This window comes from Triticum aestivum, chromosome 1D (genome assembly GCF_018294505.1).
Source record: "Triticum aestivum cultivar Chinese Spring chromosome 1D, IWGSC CS RefSeq v2.1, whole genome shotgun sequence".
Lineage (NCBI taxonomy): Eukaryota > Viridiplantae > Streptophyta > Magnoliopsida > Poales > Poaceae > Triticum > Triticum aestivum.
The window spans coordinates 380,172,147-380,188,362 of NC_057796.1; the positions used below are offsets into that span (position 1 = coordinate 380,172,147).

The 16,216-nt window shown below is 45.6% G+C and overlaps 1 protein-coding gene across 1 annotated transcript; it reads left to right on the plus strand.

Moving 5' to 3' along the window:
* The first annotated feature begins 7,651 nt into the window (after nucleotides 1-7,651).
* On the plus strand, nucleotides 7,652-11,236 carry LOC123182217 (rop guanine nucleotide exchange factor 7). Its single transcript, XM_044594720.1, has 7 exons — nucleotides 7,652-8,215; nucleotides 8,336-8,452; nucleotides 8,560-8,714; nucleotides 9,589-9,663; nucleotides 9,751-10,041; nucleotides 10,116-10,460; nucleotides 10,552-11,236. The coding sequence occupies exons 1-7, from the start codon at nucleotides 7,930-7,932 to the stop codon at nucleotides 10,960-10,962; spliced, it is 1,680 nt and encodes a 559-aa protein (XP_044450655.1). The 5' UTR covers nucleotides 7,652-7,929; the 3' UTR covers nucleotides 10,963-11,236.
* The last annotated feature ends 4,980 nt before the right edge of the window (nucleotides 11,237-16,216 follow it).

The window sequence follows — 16,216 nt, forward strand, 5'->3', positions numbered from 1 at the left end:
CTTGTTCTAGGACAGAGAGAGTACATCTTTTACATAGTTATATGAACACAAATTTTTTTGTCGATCCAAAGAGGACCACATAAATTTCAAATAATTGGTATGTAGTGTGGTAGACTTGCTAGCATCATTAAACTAAATCTTTCGTGATTTCTTTTTTTTTTTCGAGAAAACTTCTGATCTATTCATATTCGATCATGGTAGTACAACGAACACCAGAAATTAAAAAGGGATTTTTATCATTTATGCCACTAGTTGTGTCTCACTACTCAGTTTTGCCATTATAAGTTACAACTACTCAAAAATGCCATCGATCCGTGAAATGCTTGCTCAAAAATGTCATCGTTCCGTTAGATGTTTGCTCAAAAATGCCACTAGACATTGTTATTTTCACGTAAAACCTGTTGACCATGTTATATGACAAAAATAAGCCCAGACCCACATGTCGGTTCTCTCTGTCTCACAATGATAAGTGTGGCCCCACTTGTCAGGAGTAACCAAGCGAATAATTTTACAGGAAAATAAGAATGTTGTTGGGATCAAGTAGGCCCCACACTTTATTGTAGTGAGATAGAGGAAGAGCTGGCATGTTGGTCCATAGGCATTTATGTCATTATAACATGGCAAAAGGGATTTGAGATCACAATAATGATGTCCAGTGGCATTTTTGAGTATGTGTCTAACGAAGCGATGACATTTTTGAGCGGTTGAAATTCCTAGTGGCAAAACCGAGTAGTGGGACACAATGCATAAATGATAAAACCCCCCCAAAAATTACATCCAGATTTATAGACCACCTAGCGATGACTACAAGCACAGAAGCGAGCCGAAGGCGCGCCGCCGTCATCGCCCCTCCCTTGCCGGAGCCGGGCAAAACTTGTTGTAGTAGACAGTCGGGAAGTTGTCGTGCTAAGGCCCCATAGGACCAGCGCACCAGAACAACAACCGCCGCTGAGGAAGAGTAACATAGATCGAAGTATCCAACCTGAAAACACATGAACGTAGACGAATAACCAAATCCGAACAAATCCACACAAGATAGATCCGCCGGAGACACACCTCCACACGCACACCAACGATGCTAGACGCGACGGGGGCTAGGCGAGGAGGACATTATTCCATCTTCAAGGAGCCGCCGCCATCTCGCCTTCCTGAGCAGGAAACAAACCCTAACAAAACTCAAAGAACCATCTAAAAATGGAGCCTTCCCGCTGGCAAGGGCCGGGATCCATCGCGCCCCCATGGCCCTAAGGCCACCGGAGACAAGGCGGACCGACGGCAACGCCGGCGGGAGGCAGAGAAACCCTAATGTTTCTTGGGGAGAAGGACATGAGGAGAAATCTTTTGTGATTTCAGTTTTCTCGAATATATTTTAGCCATTTCAGGTTTCTCAAAAAGTAGAACCTTTGTGATGTTACGGCTTGTTGAATTTTAAAAAATATTATTAAAGTGCATGCAAACTAAATCTTTATGCCTGCACATTTTTTTGTAAAACAATAAAAGAAAACATGTTTTTTTTGCGGGGAAAAGAAAACATGTTTGGGCAAATACAGGTTGTTTTCCCATGATTTCCAAGCTCGTGTTGGAAACCTTCATTCCTACGGTTTGAGCCATCACACATGATTCTTACTAGCTCATTCATGTGATCCAACTAGTAAAAATCTTAAATCAAATGGCATGGACCTCCCTTCTGCTACAAGTGATCAGCCACAATTAGTGCAGTGGTAATGCTAGTATAGTACAGTACTACCGGAGATCCCACTAGCGAAATCCGATGATTTATAAGATGGTGGGGCACCTCTACGAGTAACGAGTTGTCGTAATCCTGATGAGTTCTCTCGGTCTTCTTTTTCGAGACGAGTTCGCTCGCTCGCCCGCCTTTTGATAGAGTTCTCGACGCCGCTTTCGTGGGGCCGGCGTGTGGGGGTGGGGCAGCAGGTAGCGACACGGATGGCATTTTTCGTGCGCCGCAAAAGGACACCGCCAGCGCCGCGGCTGCCGAGTCAAAACCGCACGCCGCAGGCGCTTTTCACCCTAACATTTGTTTTGTGCTGCCAGATGCCTTCCACCTACTACTTCAGGCCCTTCTCTTATCTTTTGTTTTACTCGCCGTGTTTTCAAACCCAAATTTTGAAACCCACCGAGCCGAGCTTCGAGATCGTTGTACCTGCTGGTATATCATCTGCATTTTTTTTCTTTTGCATTTCAAGACGTTCCTCAAACCAACCGAGCGAACGGCCTGCTAACACGACGTGTTTAGGAATATTTCTTATTCCTTTCCGGTATACTAGACCTCTCCCAAAAATAACATAAAAATCAAAGAGTTAAATACACCACGGATGCCTTAACTTATCATGTCCGGTCAGTTTAGTGCCTAAAGTTGTAAAATACACGAAAGTGGTGCTCTAACTTGTCCGGCTGTGCAAATACGGTGCCTCCTACTGTATCCGGGCATACGACCTGCCCGCATGGCGAACCAGTATGGTGGCAGCCCGCATGTCAGTGACCGGAAGCAATTGTTTACAGCCAACCCCCTCACATTTTATTTATTTACACATAATTGTATCGCATACGGATGCATATTGATAGGTCCAACTTGTCAGGTATGGGTCCCACATATCAGCTACACCAAGCACGGCGGTATGTCCAAATCACAGATATAACACAATTTATAATAATTATACCATGTGAAACAATAAATAGAAATAAGAAAGAATAGGAGGATCCGAAGCGTCGAACCCAGGAGCTTAGGTGTGCCACCCTTGCAATCTAGCCGATAAACTAAGAAAGATTTTATGTCTAATTAGAGCATTTAGTTAGAATTTTCTTACACATTTATTTGTCTCACCCTCTAAAGATCTAAACATTATTTCTCCATTTTAGGCATCATGTGGTGTCCTGCCTCGTGGTTATATTGTTCGCCGAGGGACCTCTCGGTGCTACCAACACGTGTTTGTGCTAACCAACAGATAAGACACCATTTGATGCCTAAATGAGATAATTTAGTTCTTAAACGTTTTAATAACGAGGGAGATTTAGGGAATATGCTAGTGCATTTGAAAAAAAAAATGATTTTGAAACATGTTTCACGTGTATTATAAAATTGTAAACTTATTTTTGAAAGGTGTTTGTCATGCATTCCGAAAATTGACAACATGTATTTAAAAAAATGTTCAACGTGTATTCGAAAGGTCATTGTGTAAAATTATTCTTGCATTTCTACAAACATCTTTAATATGTTTTAATGTATTTCTAGAATTACTATTATTACACAATAAATTTCAATACACGTTGAACAATTACAATGTCATTCTTTTGGTAACTGTGTATTTCAAAAATAGAGTAATACAATGAAGATACACAATAAATGTCCGTGCTTGTGGTCCTGCATGAAGATACATAAATTTACACAACAATTTTCAATATACGTTGAACCGTCTAAATCCACATACATTTTAGAAAATGTTCATGTCAACCTCTTCAAAGTACACAATAATAAAAATAGAATAAAGATTTAAAATACACAATAATGCCCTACTGATAATTATTGCATTTTTATTTGATAAAATTTACATATCATAAAAACTAAAACCGGAACTTGAAAAAAAATAAAAACATGTAGAAAATGTGTTGAACAATTGCAGACCGATAAGCCGAATTGGTATATATATACATTTCTAGCTAATACTACAATGTATAACATAGTTTGGCCGGGTGGCCAGCACGTAGGAGAGTTCAAATTTCCATCCCAGCAAAAATAAAAAATCACTCATCCACTTCAAGCCACTAACATGTGGGCCACCACCACGCTAACACTTGACACGGGCAAGGCGTACACCCGAATACGTTAGGAGGCACCGTATTTGCAGGGACGGACAGGTTAGAGCACCACTTTCGTGTATTTTATAACTTTAGGCACCAAACTGGCCGCACATGACAAGTTAAGCCACCCGTTGTGTATTTCACTCAAAATCAAAACATCTTTTACCACATTAGTTTGGCTCCAATTAATTATTCTGGGGCATTTACAACAAATAGTGTTGGAGTTGGTGCAAATGTTGTTGAGGTACATTGTGCTTTTACCCCCAAAAAAGATTTTTTTTTTATAAATTGCAGTATGCCTTTACTAGAATTATTTTATTACTTCACCTTAATGTTGAAGTTAGAAATATTGATCAGTGGAATATTTTTTATAAAGAGACGACCACCTCGATTCAGTGGCTTCCACGATAAGGAGCCCCTTCACGTCTTCATCAACGATTGTAAGGCTTCATGCCGGCGGCTGCATGCCGATCAGGTAGATAGGGTGTGTGTGTGTGCCGTTGGGGGGGGGGGGAGCGATCAGCGGCTGCATGCCGATCATGTAGATAGGGTGTGTGTGTGTGCCGTTGGGGGGGGGGGGGGTGCGCGATCACACAGTTCATTAATTCACTATTTTTTTCACGTGATATGTTGAACTACTTACTGATCATCGGTAAGTATAATAATGGCCCCTTCGCCACTTTGTCCGTCTTGGCCTCACTCACTTTGCTGATCATCTCGCCCATCGAATGGGAAGTTTTAGTTGGTATCTTAATCCGAGCTGAATTCCTCTATGCGAAGTTTAAGTAGACTACTAACAATGATTCATTCCTTTTCCCTTGAGCTAGGGTTTGCCTCCGAGTCGCCCGAATGGGCCCACTTAGGGCTTCTTAGTACTTAGGTTCCTTGACGTGCAGGTGATCGAAAGATAGAAGGAAACTATTGGACGGATTTAAAATGGCAAACGTGTGGAAACATACAAGCTCCAGAATATGTTGTTTTGCTATAGCAACTATCCTAACAATTGACGGTCAAATTAGTGTACAATGATTTGTTTATTTATCTTTGGATCAACATCTAAAGCATCCAAGTCGACCCTACCTTTTTTATCTATCACTGACACATTCATCTCTTTCCTCTCTTGTCGCCCTCATATCCCGCCCTAGTTCCAACGACTAAGTATTCTTCTTGTCCAAAAATATTTAACTCACTCCATCTACCTCCCTCGCCTGGCTTGGTTCTAGTGGAACCATCTACCCTAACTGTTACCATTCCACTTTGCCTCCATTGTGCCTCTACATCCTCGTCGCCTACGCATCCAGTTCACATCCCAGCGACCATCATCACCATTGTCTCATCGCAAAAAAGACGTCACCCCTGTCAATGTCGATGCCTTTGGCTTAGCACGACTACGTCGCCACAATCTCCGCATTACTGTTGGCTCCCGCCATGCACCCTCAGACCATTGTAAGGAGGGAGAGAAAGAAGAACTTTTGGCAAGGAAAAAGAATGAGTGTTTGCAAATCGGGAAACATACTGTTAGCATCACCATTTCTGTAGAGAACCAAATTATGTTTTTATGGTCAAGAGAATAGATGTACCCTAGACAATTGGATCGAATCCACGCAATGCCACGAATTGATGTCGAATAAAACCGGCTAACAGGAAGAAAAGGAGAAATATCTTGGGGCCAGCTTGTAGAATTGGCGTCTCACAATCATCTTCTCATGTGTCTATCACATCCTATCTCTCTCCAGTGGCAAATCATCAACTAAAATAGTAGAGTGTTGCACGAAAAAATCACTACTTCTAGACAAAGTCTTCAAAAAGAGATTGCAGTTCATGCATTAGTGTTAACAAGTCTAATCAAAAGATGAACTTGGGACTGTCATCCCCGAAGTAAAGCTTCAAGTTAACACCTTGAAGAAGGCACGACATATGCATGTCGACATTGCATGGTGTAGCCGAGGAGGTGAGATCATGGGTATTCACTCGGAGAATGTGCACACTCATTGTTGAAACAATCACTACTAGCAACCTCCCAGACCGACTTGCATCTTCTCACTAGTTGGATCACATCATGCTAAGAGAGCCCAAGATTCACCCACAGAATTAGAGAAACACTAGAAGCGGGTTAAGAACCTCATCGTACGTATCAGGCTACTATAGTACCACCTTCAAATCTTGTCGTTGGATGACAGACGGGTGGTGACTATGATCAAACGACTTAGTACAATCCAAGCTAGTTGTAATATGTGTACTTGATAGAAAAACATATGCCGACATATAAGGGCAACTCTAACAGAGTTAGAGTTGCTATATCTCCTCGATTGGAATAATAACCGCCATTATGACGATTTTGGCCAAAAAATCCACTCTAGCAGAGTTGCCATCCGACCCCGAATTGCCATAATTTATGCAGGGTGCTCCGCATCGAGCCTGCGAGCCTCCAAATATGTGGATGTTGATTTGTAGCGCACCCGCCAACAATTCTCGTGGGAAGGAAGTTTCACCTCCCTCGTCAGCCTCCCACACGACCATCTCCTCTTCGTCCCCTTCCCTCTACCTCCTGCTGGAATCGCTGCCCGACCGCCTAGAATCAACACTCTGTCGCGGGAATTGACACCTTCCTCCCATCAGAATCGCTGCTTCGATTGCTCTCTCCCCGATTTTCATGTGCTCACTGGGTATCTCAGCTGCCTCGGGGAAGAAGACGTTAACATAAATATCTCCCAAGAATGTAAATGTCTCCAAGAGAGTATAAAATGTCTCCCGAGAATGTAAATCTCCGCGTGTGATGTGCTTGTGTGATGTGTGATGTGCTCATGCTATGTAGTCCATAGGCTCGTCCATGGTGGGTTCAGGTGGAGGACAAGAAAATTAGGGGATGAAGACAAGATCCAATGACGGGCGAGCCCCACTAACATGAAATTTATGAAGGTTATGATATAGTGAATCTGTGCGTTTGCGCACAGCCGCCGCAGCCTCCATATGAAGCATATTTCATACTCCCTCCGTTCCAAAATATAGTGCTTCCTCTATTCCCGTGCTTCAACTTTGACCATAAATTTAACGAACGAGACCGACTGCGGCGCGAGCAAAAGTTATACCAGTGAAAATTCGTATTCAAAAGAAGTTTTCAATTATATATTTTTTCTCCCGCCACAGTCGGTCTCGTTGGTTAAATTTATGGTCAAAGTTGGACCGCGGGAAGCGCGGGGGCACTATATTTTGGAATGGAGGGAGTATGTGTTATTATGGTGATTCTGGATATGGCTAGAGTTGCTCTAACATGTACTCTGGTGAGGGAGGGGTGATGACGGCGGCGCCTTCGGCTCGCTCTTCAGTGTTTGTAGTCATCCAGGTATATGGTCATGAATGTAATTTTTATTATTTATGTGCTCTTTATACTGCCATGGCACGATGAATAGATTAGAAGTTTCCTAAAAGAACATGTAAATTGATGAAATACACCCAGCCCGCCACCAATAAACAAAGAAATTGACCGTTTGATCACCACGTTCAACTTCACTAAACAACTATAGCCAGCCAGCCCAGGCGCAACGAGGAATCATCAAACGGCCGGCACCCGCACTCTAGATTTCTAACGTGCAAACCCTGCAACCAATTTTTGTATCCACCTTCCCTCCCTCACTCCCTCCCACCCACATGCCCGACCCGCCCAGACCAGCCCTCGACAGCGCACAACGGCAAAAGAAGGCGATGGCAGAGGGAGATAGATACGTAGAGAGAAAGCAGCCAGCCAAGCCGACGGACCACCGCCGAGCGTAGCTGCCACGGCGTCCATTGTTTTGTTACTCTCACTCACCGTCAGAGACTCACTGACCGCTGCCTGCCGCGCACCGAGAATCCCACCAACACAACTCAAAACCCCAACGGTCACTCCTCCTCCTCCCTCCCTCCGCCCTTTCTTTCACCTCTTTTAAGCCTTTATACTCCCCCCTCCCTCGCCGTCTCATGCAATTACCCCGCAAGAACACGGTCCTGCTCCGCTCCGCTCTGCCCGAGACGCCATCAATCAATCCCGTAGTAGGAGCAGAAGAAGCAGCAGTCCCAGTCACTGCCCCGTAGCAGCCGCATAGTGTGCTTGCTCCTCGGTAGAATTTGACGATGGCGAGAGGGGGAGGAGGCGCGGCCGAGGAGGAAGAGGAGGAGGAGGAGGAGGGGATGGCGGTGAGCGAGACGCTGACGGCGGAGTCGGAGGAGTGCCTCCGCGGGAGCAGCTCCAGCGCCAGCTCCGTCGCCGCCTCCACCGACTCCTACTGCCCGCCCGACGAGTGGCAGCAGGTCGCCATGAAGACCTGCGTCACCGACGACGCCATGGGCAAGGCCAAGCCGCCCGCGCCCGGCAAGGAGAGCCCGCCGGTCGCCGAGCCCGAGAGGCACAGAGCCCCAGGTGCGTGCTTGCTACTACTAGCCGAGTGCTACACGACAGATTCCTTGCTTGCTTTCGTAAGGTGGAGTGAGTCAGGGCGGCCTCGCTGACCGTGCGGCGCGCGAATTTGGCTGGCTGCAGAGGTCGAGCTGATGAAGGAGAGGTTCTCCAAGCTGCTGCTGGGCGAGGACATGTCCGGGAGCGGCAAGGGCGTCTGCACCGCGCTCGCCATCTCCAACGCCATCACCAACCTCTGCGGTGAGCAGATTCTGTTCTCTTCTGGGCCTGCCCGGTTCGCTGTGCAGTGTCACTAGCGGAGAGATGGGGACAAAGAATGAATTCTGACGCGTTTGGTCGGGCTGCAGCGACCATATTCGGGCAGCTGTGGAGGCTGGAGCCGCTGCTGCCGGAGAAGAAGGCGATGTGGCGGCGGGAGATGGACTGGCTGCTCTGCGTCAGCGACCACATCGTCGAGCTGGTGCCCACATGGCAGACCTTCCCTGACGGAACAAGGCTTGAGGTAACTGAAAACTAACTGAACTGCAAAAATCCTACTCATGTCAAACTAACCAACAATTTGCGGTGGATGTTTTATTACAGTAGGATGATTCAATCAGTAAAATCTATCGATCTTAATGAGCAAACAGCAGTAGAAATAATGACAGCTAGAAATCAGTAGTGCTTCCAAGGTGGTGCTGTTCATGAGCAAGTAGTAGTACAGAGTTAATTTTGTGCTCTACGGATGCCCTAATGGAGCGCAAATCCAGTAATAATTCGAATTTAACTTGGGCACGGACCACTCCAAATAGCCTTTAAGTATACGTGCTTAGCCGTTTATTGTAAGAACAGTTGGGCGGTGTTGCGTTTTTGAGGTCCAAAGAGTAAAGGCTACATGAATGTGCTGTCCGTTTGGTCCTTCACTTTTGCAGCGTTTCATCAAATTTCAAATATACTCCTGCAAGTACCAGCCGCATGCGCGTTGCATCCAGTTACTACTTTTACCTACCAAGATGTGCACTAAAGATCAAACTTATGTGCCGAATGTTGCTAATTAATTTCATCATGAACTCAAGAAATGATTGCCCTGAACTTCACACTGCGCTATGCGCCCTTCTCACCTACTATTACCTCCGTCCCAAAACTCTTGTCGATATATCTAACACTAAAACGAGACTAGGTACATCCGTATGTAGACAAATCTAAGACAAGAATTTTGGTATGGAGGGAGTACTATGGAGGGAGTACTAAACACTGAAGTTACCAAAGATACAACACAGTGTAGAAGACCTGATTCAGCTAGCTGGAAGGATTCGCCATAAATTGCAATTTGTGCTTGAAAAACAGCCCATGTTAGTGCTAACTGGTTGGCTCTTATGGTGGATTTTCTATTTCAGATCATGACGAGCAGGCCACGGTCGGATCTGTACATCAATCTGCCGGCACTTCGGAAGCTAGACCACATGCTTCTTGTGAGTTCAACAACAAAAAAATTGTCGATTCTTCTGACGAACGAAATAGGAAACATTTTCTGACAGACCCTCTGATGGCAATGGCAGGAAACGCTGGAGAGTTTCAGAGACACCGAGTTCTGGTACGTGGACCAGGGGATATGCGCGCCGGACTGCGACGGCTCGGCCTCGTTCAGGAGGCCGGCGCACCGCCGCGACGAGAAGTGGTGGCTGCCGGTGCCCCGCGTGCCCCCCGGCGGCCTCCGTGAGGCCACGAGGAGGCAGCTCGAGCACAAGCGCGACGCCGCCAACCAGATCCTCAAGGCCGCCATGGCCATCAACAGCAACGCCCTCGCCGAAATGGACGTCCCCGACTCGTACCACGACTCGCTGCCGAAGGTGCGCGACACGGCACACAAGCTAGTTTCTCTTAATCCTGGCTTGCATTTTCTGACGAACACTTTGGGTGTCAGAACGGGCGTGCAACGCTGGGGGACATCATATACCGGTACATCACGTCGGAGCAGTTCTCCCCCGACTGCCTCCTCGACTGCCTGGACCTGTCGTCGGAGTACCAGGCCGTGGAGATCGCCAACCGCGTCGAGGCCGCCGTCTACGTGTGGCGCCGGAGGGGCACCGCTGCCAAGTCGGCCGGCACCAAGTCGTCGTGGGGCATGGTCAAGGACATGATCATGGACACGGAGAAGAGGGGCGACCTGCTCGCCGAGCGCGCCGAGGGCCTCCTCATATCGCTGAAGCAGAGGTTCCCCGGGCTGACGCAGACGAGCTTGGACATGAGCAAGATCCAGTACAACAAGGTCTGCCATTGGCATCAGTGCAACATAGATCTCCTTCGTTAAGTTGTTCAGTTGATGAACTGATGGTGTGACATTTTACTTTGATCATCAGGATGTGGGGAAATCGATCCTGGAGAGCTACTCGCGGGTCATGGAGAGCCTGGCCTCCAACATCATCGCGCGGATCGACGACCTGCTGTACGTCGACGAGCTGAGCAAGCAGGCAGACCAGAAGCTCCCATCGGGTGTGGCAGACGACGGCAAGATCGCTTGCAAGAACAAAAAGGCTGCTGCCATGGCCGCCGTGCCCGCCTCGGGCACGACGTACGTCACGCCGAGCTTCTCACCGGCGCAGCTGTCGAGCCCGTCCAAGATCGGGCGGGCGCTGCTGGTCGACAGGCGGGCGCACCACGGCAGGGCCGCCAAGAGGTCCGCGCTGGCGGACCACGGCGGCGGCCCGGAGGTCAAGGGGATGCTGGTCACCAGCCCCGTGTTCGACGCCCCGTTGGGCACGGAGCTGTGAGCCTGCGAGTGATCCGTCGGCCACGGTGGCTGTATCCATGTCCATGTGCATACTTTACCTTGTGTATCATGTGTGCCTGGTTTTCACTGGTAGTGTAGTAAGCGTGATTGTAGTAAGTGCGGTGCTTGGCCGTTTGCCGCCCTCGGTTTGTGATGTTTTGGCACTTGGAAGCAAGGTTGTCAGAATCGTGATTATGTTATACGATTCTGTGACTTTACAATCCAAACTGGCCTCTTTGATTTTACGATTTTAGTTTATAGAATCTACGTTTCTACGACTTTGATAGTTAAGATTTCTTGATTTACGATTCTACCATCAAAACTTCGACCTGATTCAAAATCGCGATTCTAACAACCTTACTTGGAAATTCCACCGCGTAGACGTTGGGGATGTACCGTGTCGGGAGTGCGTGATGTTCAATCAGATAAGCAAGGAGCACCGTTTTTCTGCAAATAGCGGGGCATCCAAATGGAAGATGTTTTCTTACTACAACGAAATGACCTCGCGGGTCTCCAGTTTCACCCATGAAATTGGAGCTCAGTACAAACGATCGACACAATCGCGTCCAGCATAACTTTGCTACTCATGCTGATTATTTGGGTCGCCGGCTAAACGTCGGTGTATCGGACCGGGCTTCGCGGTGCAAAGTTTGGTTCTACAACGTACAAGTTTCCATAAAATTCTGAAAATAATAATATGCATCATAAGAGCATCTCCAAATAGCATGTGAATATATAAAGAATGGTCTAAAAAGATTCTCTCATATACACGTCCAGTTTTGCATCAGAACATCTATATACAGGGACCATGACAGGTGGGCCGTCGCTGGGGAGAGGAAGAAATCATAACTGCAGTTGAGTTTAGACGACGCCTTCACATTGTCCAGGCGTGGACATTGTCGAGGTCGATTTAAAGGATGTGTATATTTGGATGACCATATAGACAAGTTGTTGGACGCCTGTTTTGGGCTCACGTCGTGGAAAACGAGTATAGACATCCATATAGAGAAGCTATTGGAGATGCTCTAACAAAGATACACTATGGACTAGAGTATGCACCATTCCCCACAAACTCCAGTCCAAACATAGTCTAAAGCTCTAGAAAAGGGAGAGGGTTCCTTCCCCAAGGGTCATTTGGGCCACGTGTCGCGCTCTGGACGCTACCTTCGGATTTTGTTTTATTTTTTATTTTTTTCACACGTGTTTTGCCTTTTTAGATGGTTTTTTTTTTCTGATTTTTTTGCTTATTAAATACGTTTAGATACATCCATTTCCATGGCAAGTAATTCGGGACGGAGGGAGTATTTGATATCCCATACATGTGGTGAGCACGTGAGGTAATCAAACCATAGATGTGCAAACTTACTACAAGAGTCCGAGGCATTTCAATGTTTGTTTATGCTTACAATAAATGGTGCTATTTCATTACCAAGTATAGTTGATGAATGAAGCCACTAGAACATGTGAAACACATATGGCCACGAAAGAACTAACAAAGCAACATGCCAATTAATTGATTTCAGCCTCCTCACAACATTAACATGTCATATATTCTAGAATTTATATTTGCTTATACGTAATCCTACACTAGAAGCCTCTACAAAGATAATAACGTTTCTAATATATATAGGAACTTGGAACAAACATATATACAGTACAATTTATGCAAGTGTAAGAAAATAAAGCGTGTCATTTTTATTTTTTTCTCACATTTACAGAGTTTAGGTCTAAAGAGCGATTGCGGCAATGTCTTGAAAAATTGTAATTTTTATGATAACTATTAGAAATGCATCACAAGAATAATACAATTAATATTTTGCATCATTTGTATGTTGCTAATTATGCAAATTACTTTAAAATGATTTTATCATGACATGATAAAAACTTTAAAATATAAAAGTTTAGTATCAATATTATTATTTTAATTCGGCACAAGTCTACGGCAGATTGTACCAGACAGTCCTCGATGGGCTCTAGCATACACTCCATTTTTTACAAAAAAATTAATGATCGTTTATGGATGAAAATTTTAAGGGCTGATCTTAAACATTAGAGTTTTAAACTCTATGCAGTGGAGTAAGAAGCGTTCGGAAGGACATCATATTCAACTATTGGTTGGCGTGAGGGTTATTGGCCAATTATACATAGGAGGGTTGATAACCAATTCTTTTATTTATATATAGAATAGAAAAAAAATATTTTCTATCGCTTCATCTAAAAAATGATTTTTAAATAAATTCTATGCATAACACTTTTTTGGCAATAAGCATATATGAATTAAATTAATATGTATAGTATATAATGAAGATGTAGAAGTTCTACTTATTGATTTTTTTAATTAAAATGGTTATGTGTAATTGTGTATGTTTTTTGGGGTATGTAATTGTGTAGATAATCGTAAATTGAGTTATACAACAAACTATTATCATACAAATGCCATTCATAAAAACAAATAAAAAATTACAATTATACACCTTTTACTCTGTAAGATAAGATTGGATTATTACATTTTTTCAAAACTTTAAAATACTTATTATAAGTCATGAAAAGACCTATACCTTGAAAATTTTGAATAACATTGTTTTTAGTTGGATGGATAATACCGTGCAAAGCAAAAAAAATATTTAACATAGAAAAGTTTATCAACTTAGTACGGAATTCCCACTACTCACCCTCTATCTTTCATCTACAATCGCCACAACACTAGCCTAGAGATAATGTATGCAACTCTTTTTTTTAGAAATGGAGGAGGACCCCCAGCCTCTGCATCTGGATGATGCATGCATCCACTTTATTAATTATTCACACAAGACCTTATGAAGTCATACAACAGTAATACTAAATCCACCGTCTAGGCAACATCTGTCGCTACTCCTATCCAGTTGATGAAGGGATGCTGATAGTCTGGGCCTAATACCAAACAGACCTCGCAGCCAAACCTAACATCTAAGACCTGAGGTCCCAACCAGGACGCCTGCCGGATATGGGACACCCACCAGTCCGGCGAACTCCTCAACCAGGACGCCTGCCGGGTATGAAGCCGCCGCAGCCACCTGCCACCAATCCATCTTCAGTGCTGTACTGCTGCATCTACCTTGCCCGGTCTAACTGCCATCGACGCCACCACGACGCCAGACAGCGTCACCCTCCTGCGCGAGTCCATCACCGCACATTAGACGCCTAATCTCCAGAGCGCCAAGCCATCGAGATCTGTCACCATCAATGTGCATGATGAAGCACCGCTCCACCAAACACGTCGTCCATTGGTCCCTCGAGCCCGCGTACACCTCCAAGAAAGACGCCCCAAGGGGGAAGCGACACAAACGCGCCGCCGTCTTCTGATCTATCGATCTAGGGTTTCCCCCGGAGGTAGCAGATCGTAGTCGGACTTCTCCACTGCGATGCCTTCAAGAAGGGAACGACACCGTAGAGCGCCGCCATCGCCGGCTTTGGCATCTAGCCAAGAGCAGGTTTTCACCCATATCTGTTCGAAGAACTCAATCCACTTCTTGTGCACGGACCGCCGCCTTCTCTGTCGAAGCCTAGACCAAGGGTCCAGCCGTCGCCGCCAGATCCATGTAGCCAGCACCGGGAGATGACGACTATCTCCCTGTACCGGAACTAGCACGAACCGAAGCAGATCAAGTCGGAGACGATGATGCCCCTGGATCTCTGGCAGACCAGCGAGCCGCCGGCCCAACCGCAGACAGATCGCCGGCCACGCCGGGCCGCCGCCATCCACCGCGCCGTCCGGGTCGGAGAGCCGCCGACCGCGCACAGGGGCCGCTGCCGCCCGCACACGCCGGAGCACAGCCGCAAGCCCAGCGCCCGCCACCACCGCCAAGCTCCGGGACCGCCGCCCTGGCATCCGGTCGCCGCGAGAACCGGCCGTCGCCCCCAGCCGCAGCTGCCAGCCTCCAGCAGCGTTGAAGGCGACCCCGGCACGCGAGGTAAGGCACAGGACCGCGCTCTGCTCCTAGGCCCGCACTGCCGACGTACACGCATCAGCCACCGCCGCTCGAGATTCGTCGAGATCCGTCGAGGCGCGCGAGAGAAGACAGCCCCGCCGCCGCCGACAAAGCCCGCGGCGCCCTATGGCGGCGGCAAGGTGAGGGAAGGGGCGGGAGGGAGCCGGCCGCGGCGGCTTGCAGATCCGCCCGAGCCGCTCCTGGGAGAGCGACGCGGGGGCTGCGTTCAGGTTCCTTCCCGAGCTGTTGTATGCAACTCTTTATATGTGTTGTTCTAATAATTTCATACCGAGCTGTTGTATTAAGTGTCCCAACCGGATCAACGATCATTCCGGAAAAAAACTACAACCGGCAACACTGGCGGTTCTGCAAGAAATTCACCCAACGCATATTCAGGGCCTTAAGCATTGTCCCGCAAACGGCCGCACACACCCCTCCCTTCTTTCAATACTAACGGGACGACAAATATGGTTGCAACGGAGAGAGTTATTCCCGGTTTTTGGAATCTGCTGGAAGCTTTCGGCCGTTTTTTTCCATTTAGATTATTTTTGGAACGTTTTTGTTCGGTTTTTCCTTTTTCTATTTATTTTCTGTTTTCTTTTCCCTTTTTCTTTTCTATTTATCTTTTGTTCCTTTTCTTTTTCATTTTGAGCAACTTTTTTTCAACATCTATGAACAATTTTCAGATCCAAGATTTCATTTTTTTCAAAATTGATCAACTTTTTCCAAATCTGTGATCTTTTTCTCAAAATCAATGAAATTTTTCCAAATTCGTGAATTTAGTTCAAATCAATGATTTTGGAGAAATTCATGTTTTTAAATCACCGTGATTTTTTTGAATTCTTGGTCTTTTTTAAAGCGATATTTTCTTTTTGAAATTCGTAAACTTTTTTGAATTCACAATTATTTGTTTGGAAAAATCCTTTATTTATTAATTTTTGAACCTTTTTATCGAAAACATGAACTTTTCCAAATTTAGAATATATTAAAAAATTGATGAGTTTTTTTTCAAATCAATGCACTTTTTAAAGTTCGAACAATTGATGAACTTTCACCAAATTCATAATTTTTTTATTTTCAAAATTGATGAACTTTTTTCAAATCCACACACTTTTTTTTCAAAATCATTTACTTTGTTCAAATTCATGAATTTTTCAAAATCGGTGATCTTTTTTCAACAGCAAACATTTTTTAATTTTCTAATTTGTAAACTTTCATTCAAATCCAATTTTTTTTGAAAACTACAGCTTCGGGCGAGTTGCTTGCTTCCTCTTTTTGGCCGGCCCA

Bases quoted from the DNA above. Each gene is read 5' to 3' on its own strand.
- LOC123182217 (XM_044594720.1), top strand. From the start codon at position 7,930: ATGGCGAGAGGGGGAGGAGGCGCGGCCGAGGAGGAAGAGGAGGAGGAG. The intron at 8,715-9,588 runs GTAACTGAAAAC...TTTCTATTTCAG, and splicing joins CTGACGGAACAAGGCTTGAG to ATCATGACGAGCAGGCCACG. The intron at 10,461-10,551 runs GTCTGCCATTGG...TTTGATCATCAG, and splicing joins GCAAGATCCAGTACAACAAG to GATGTGGGGAAATCGATCCT.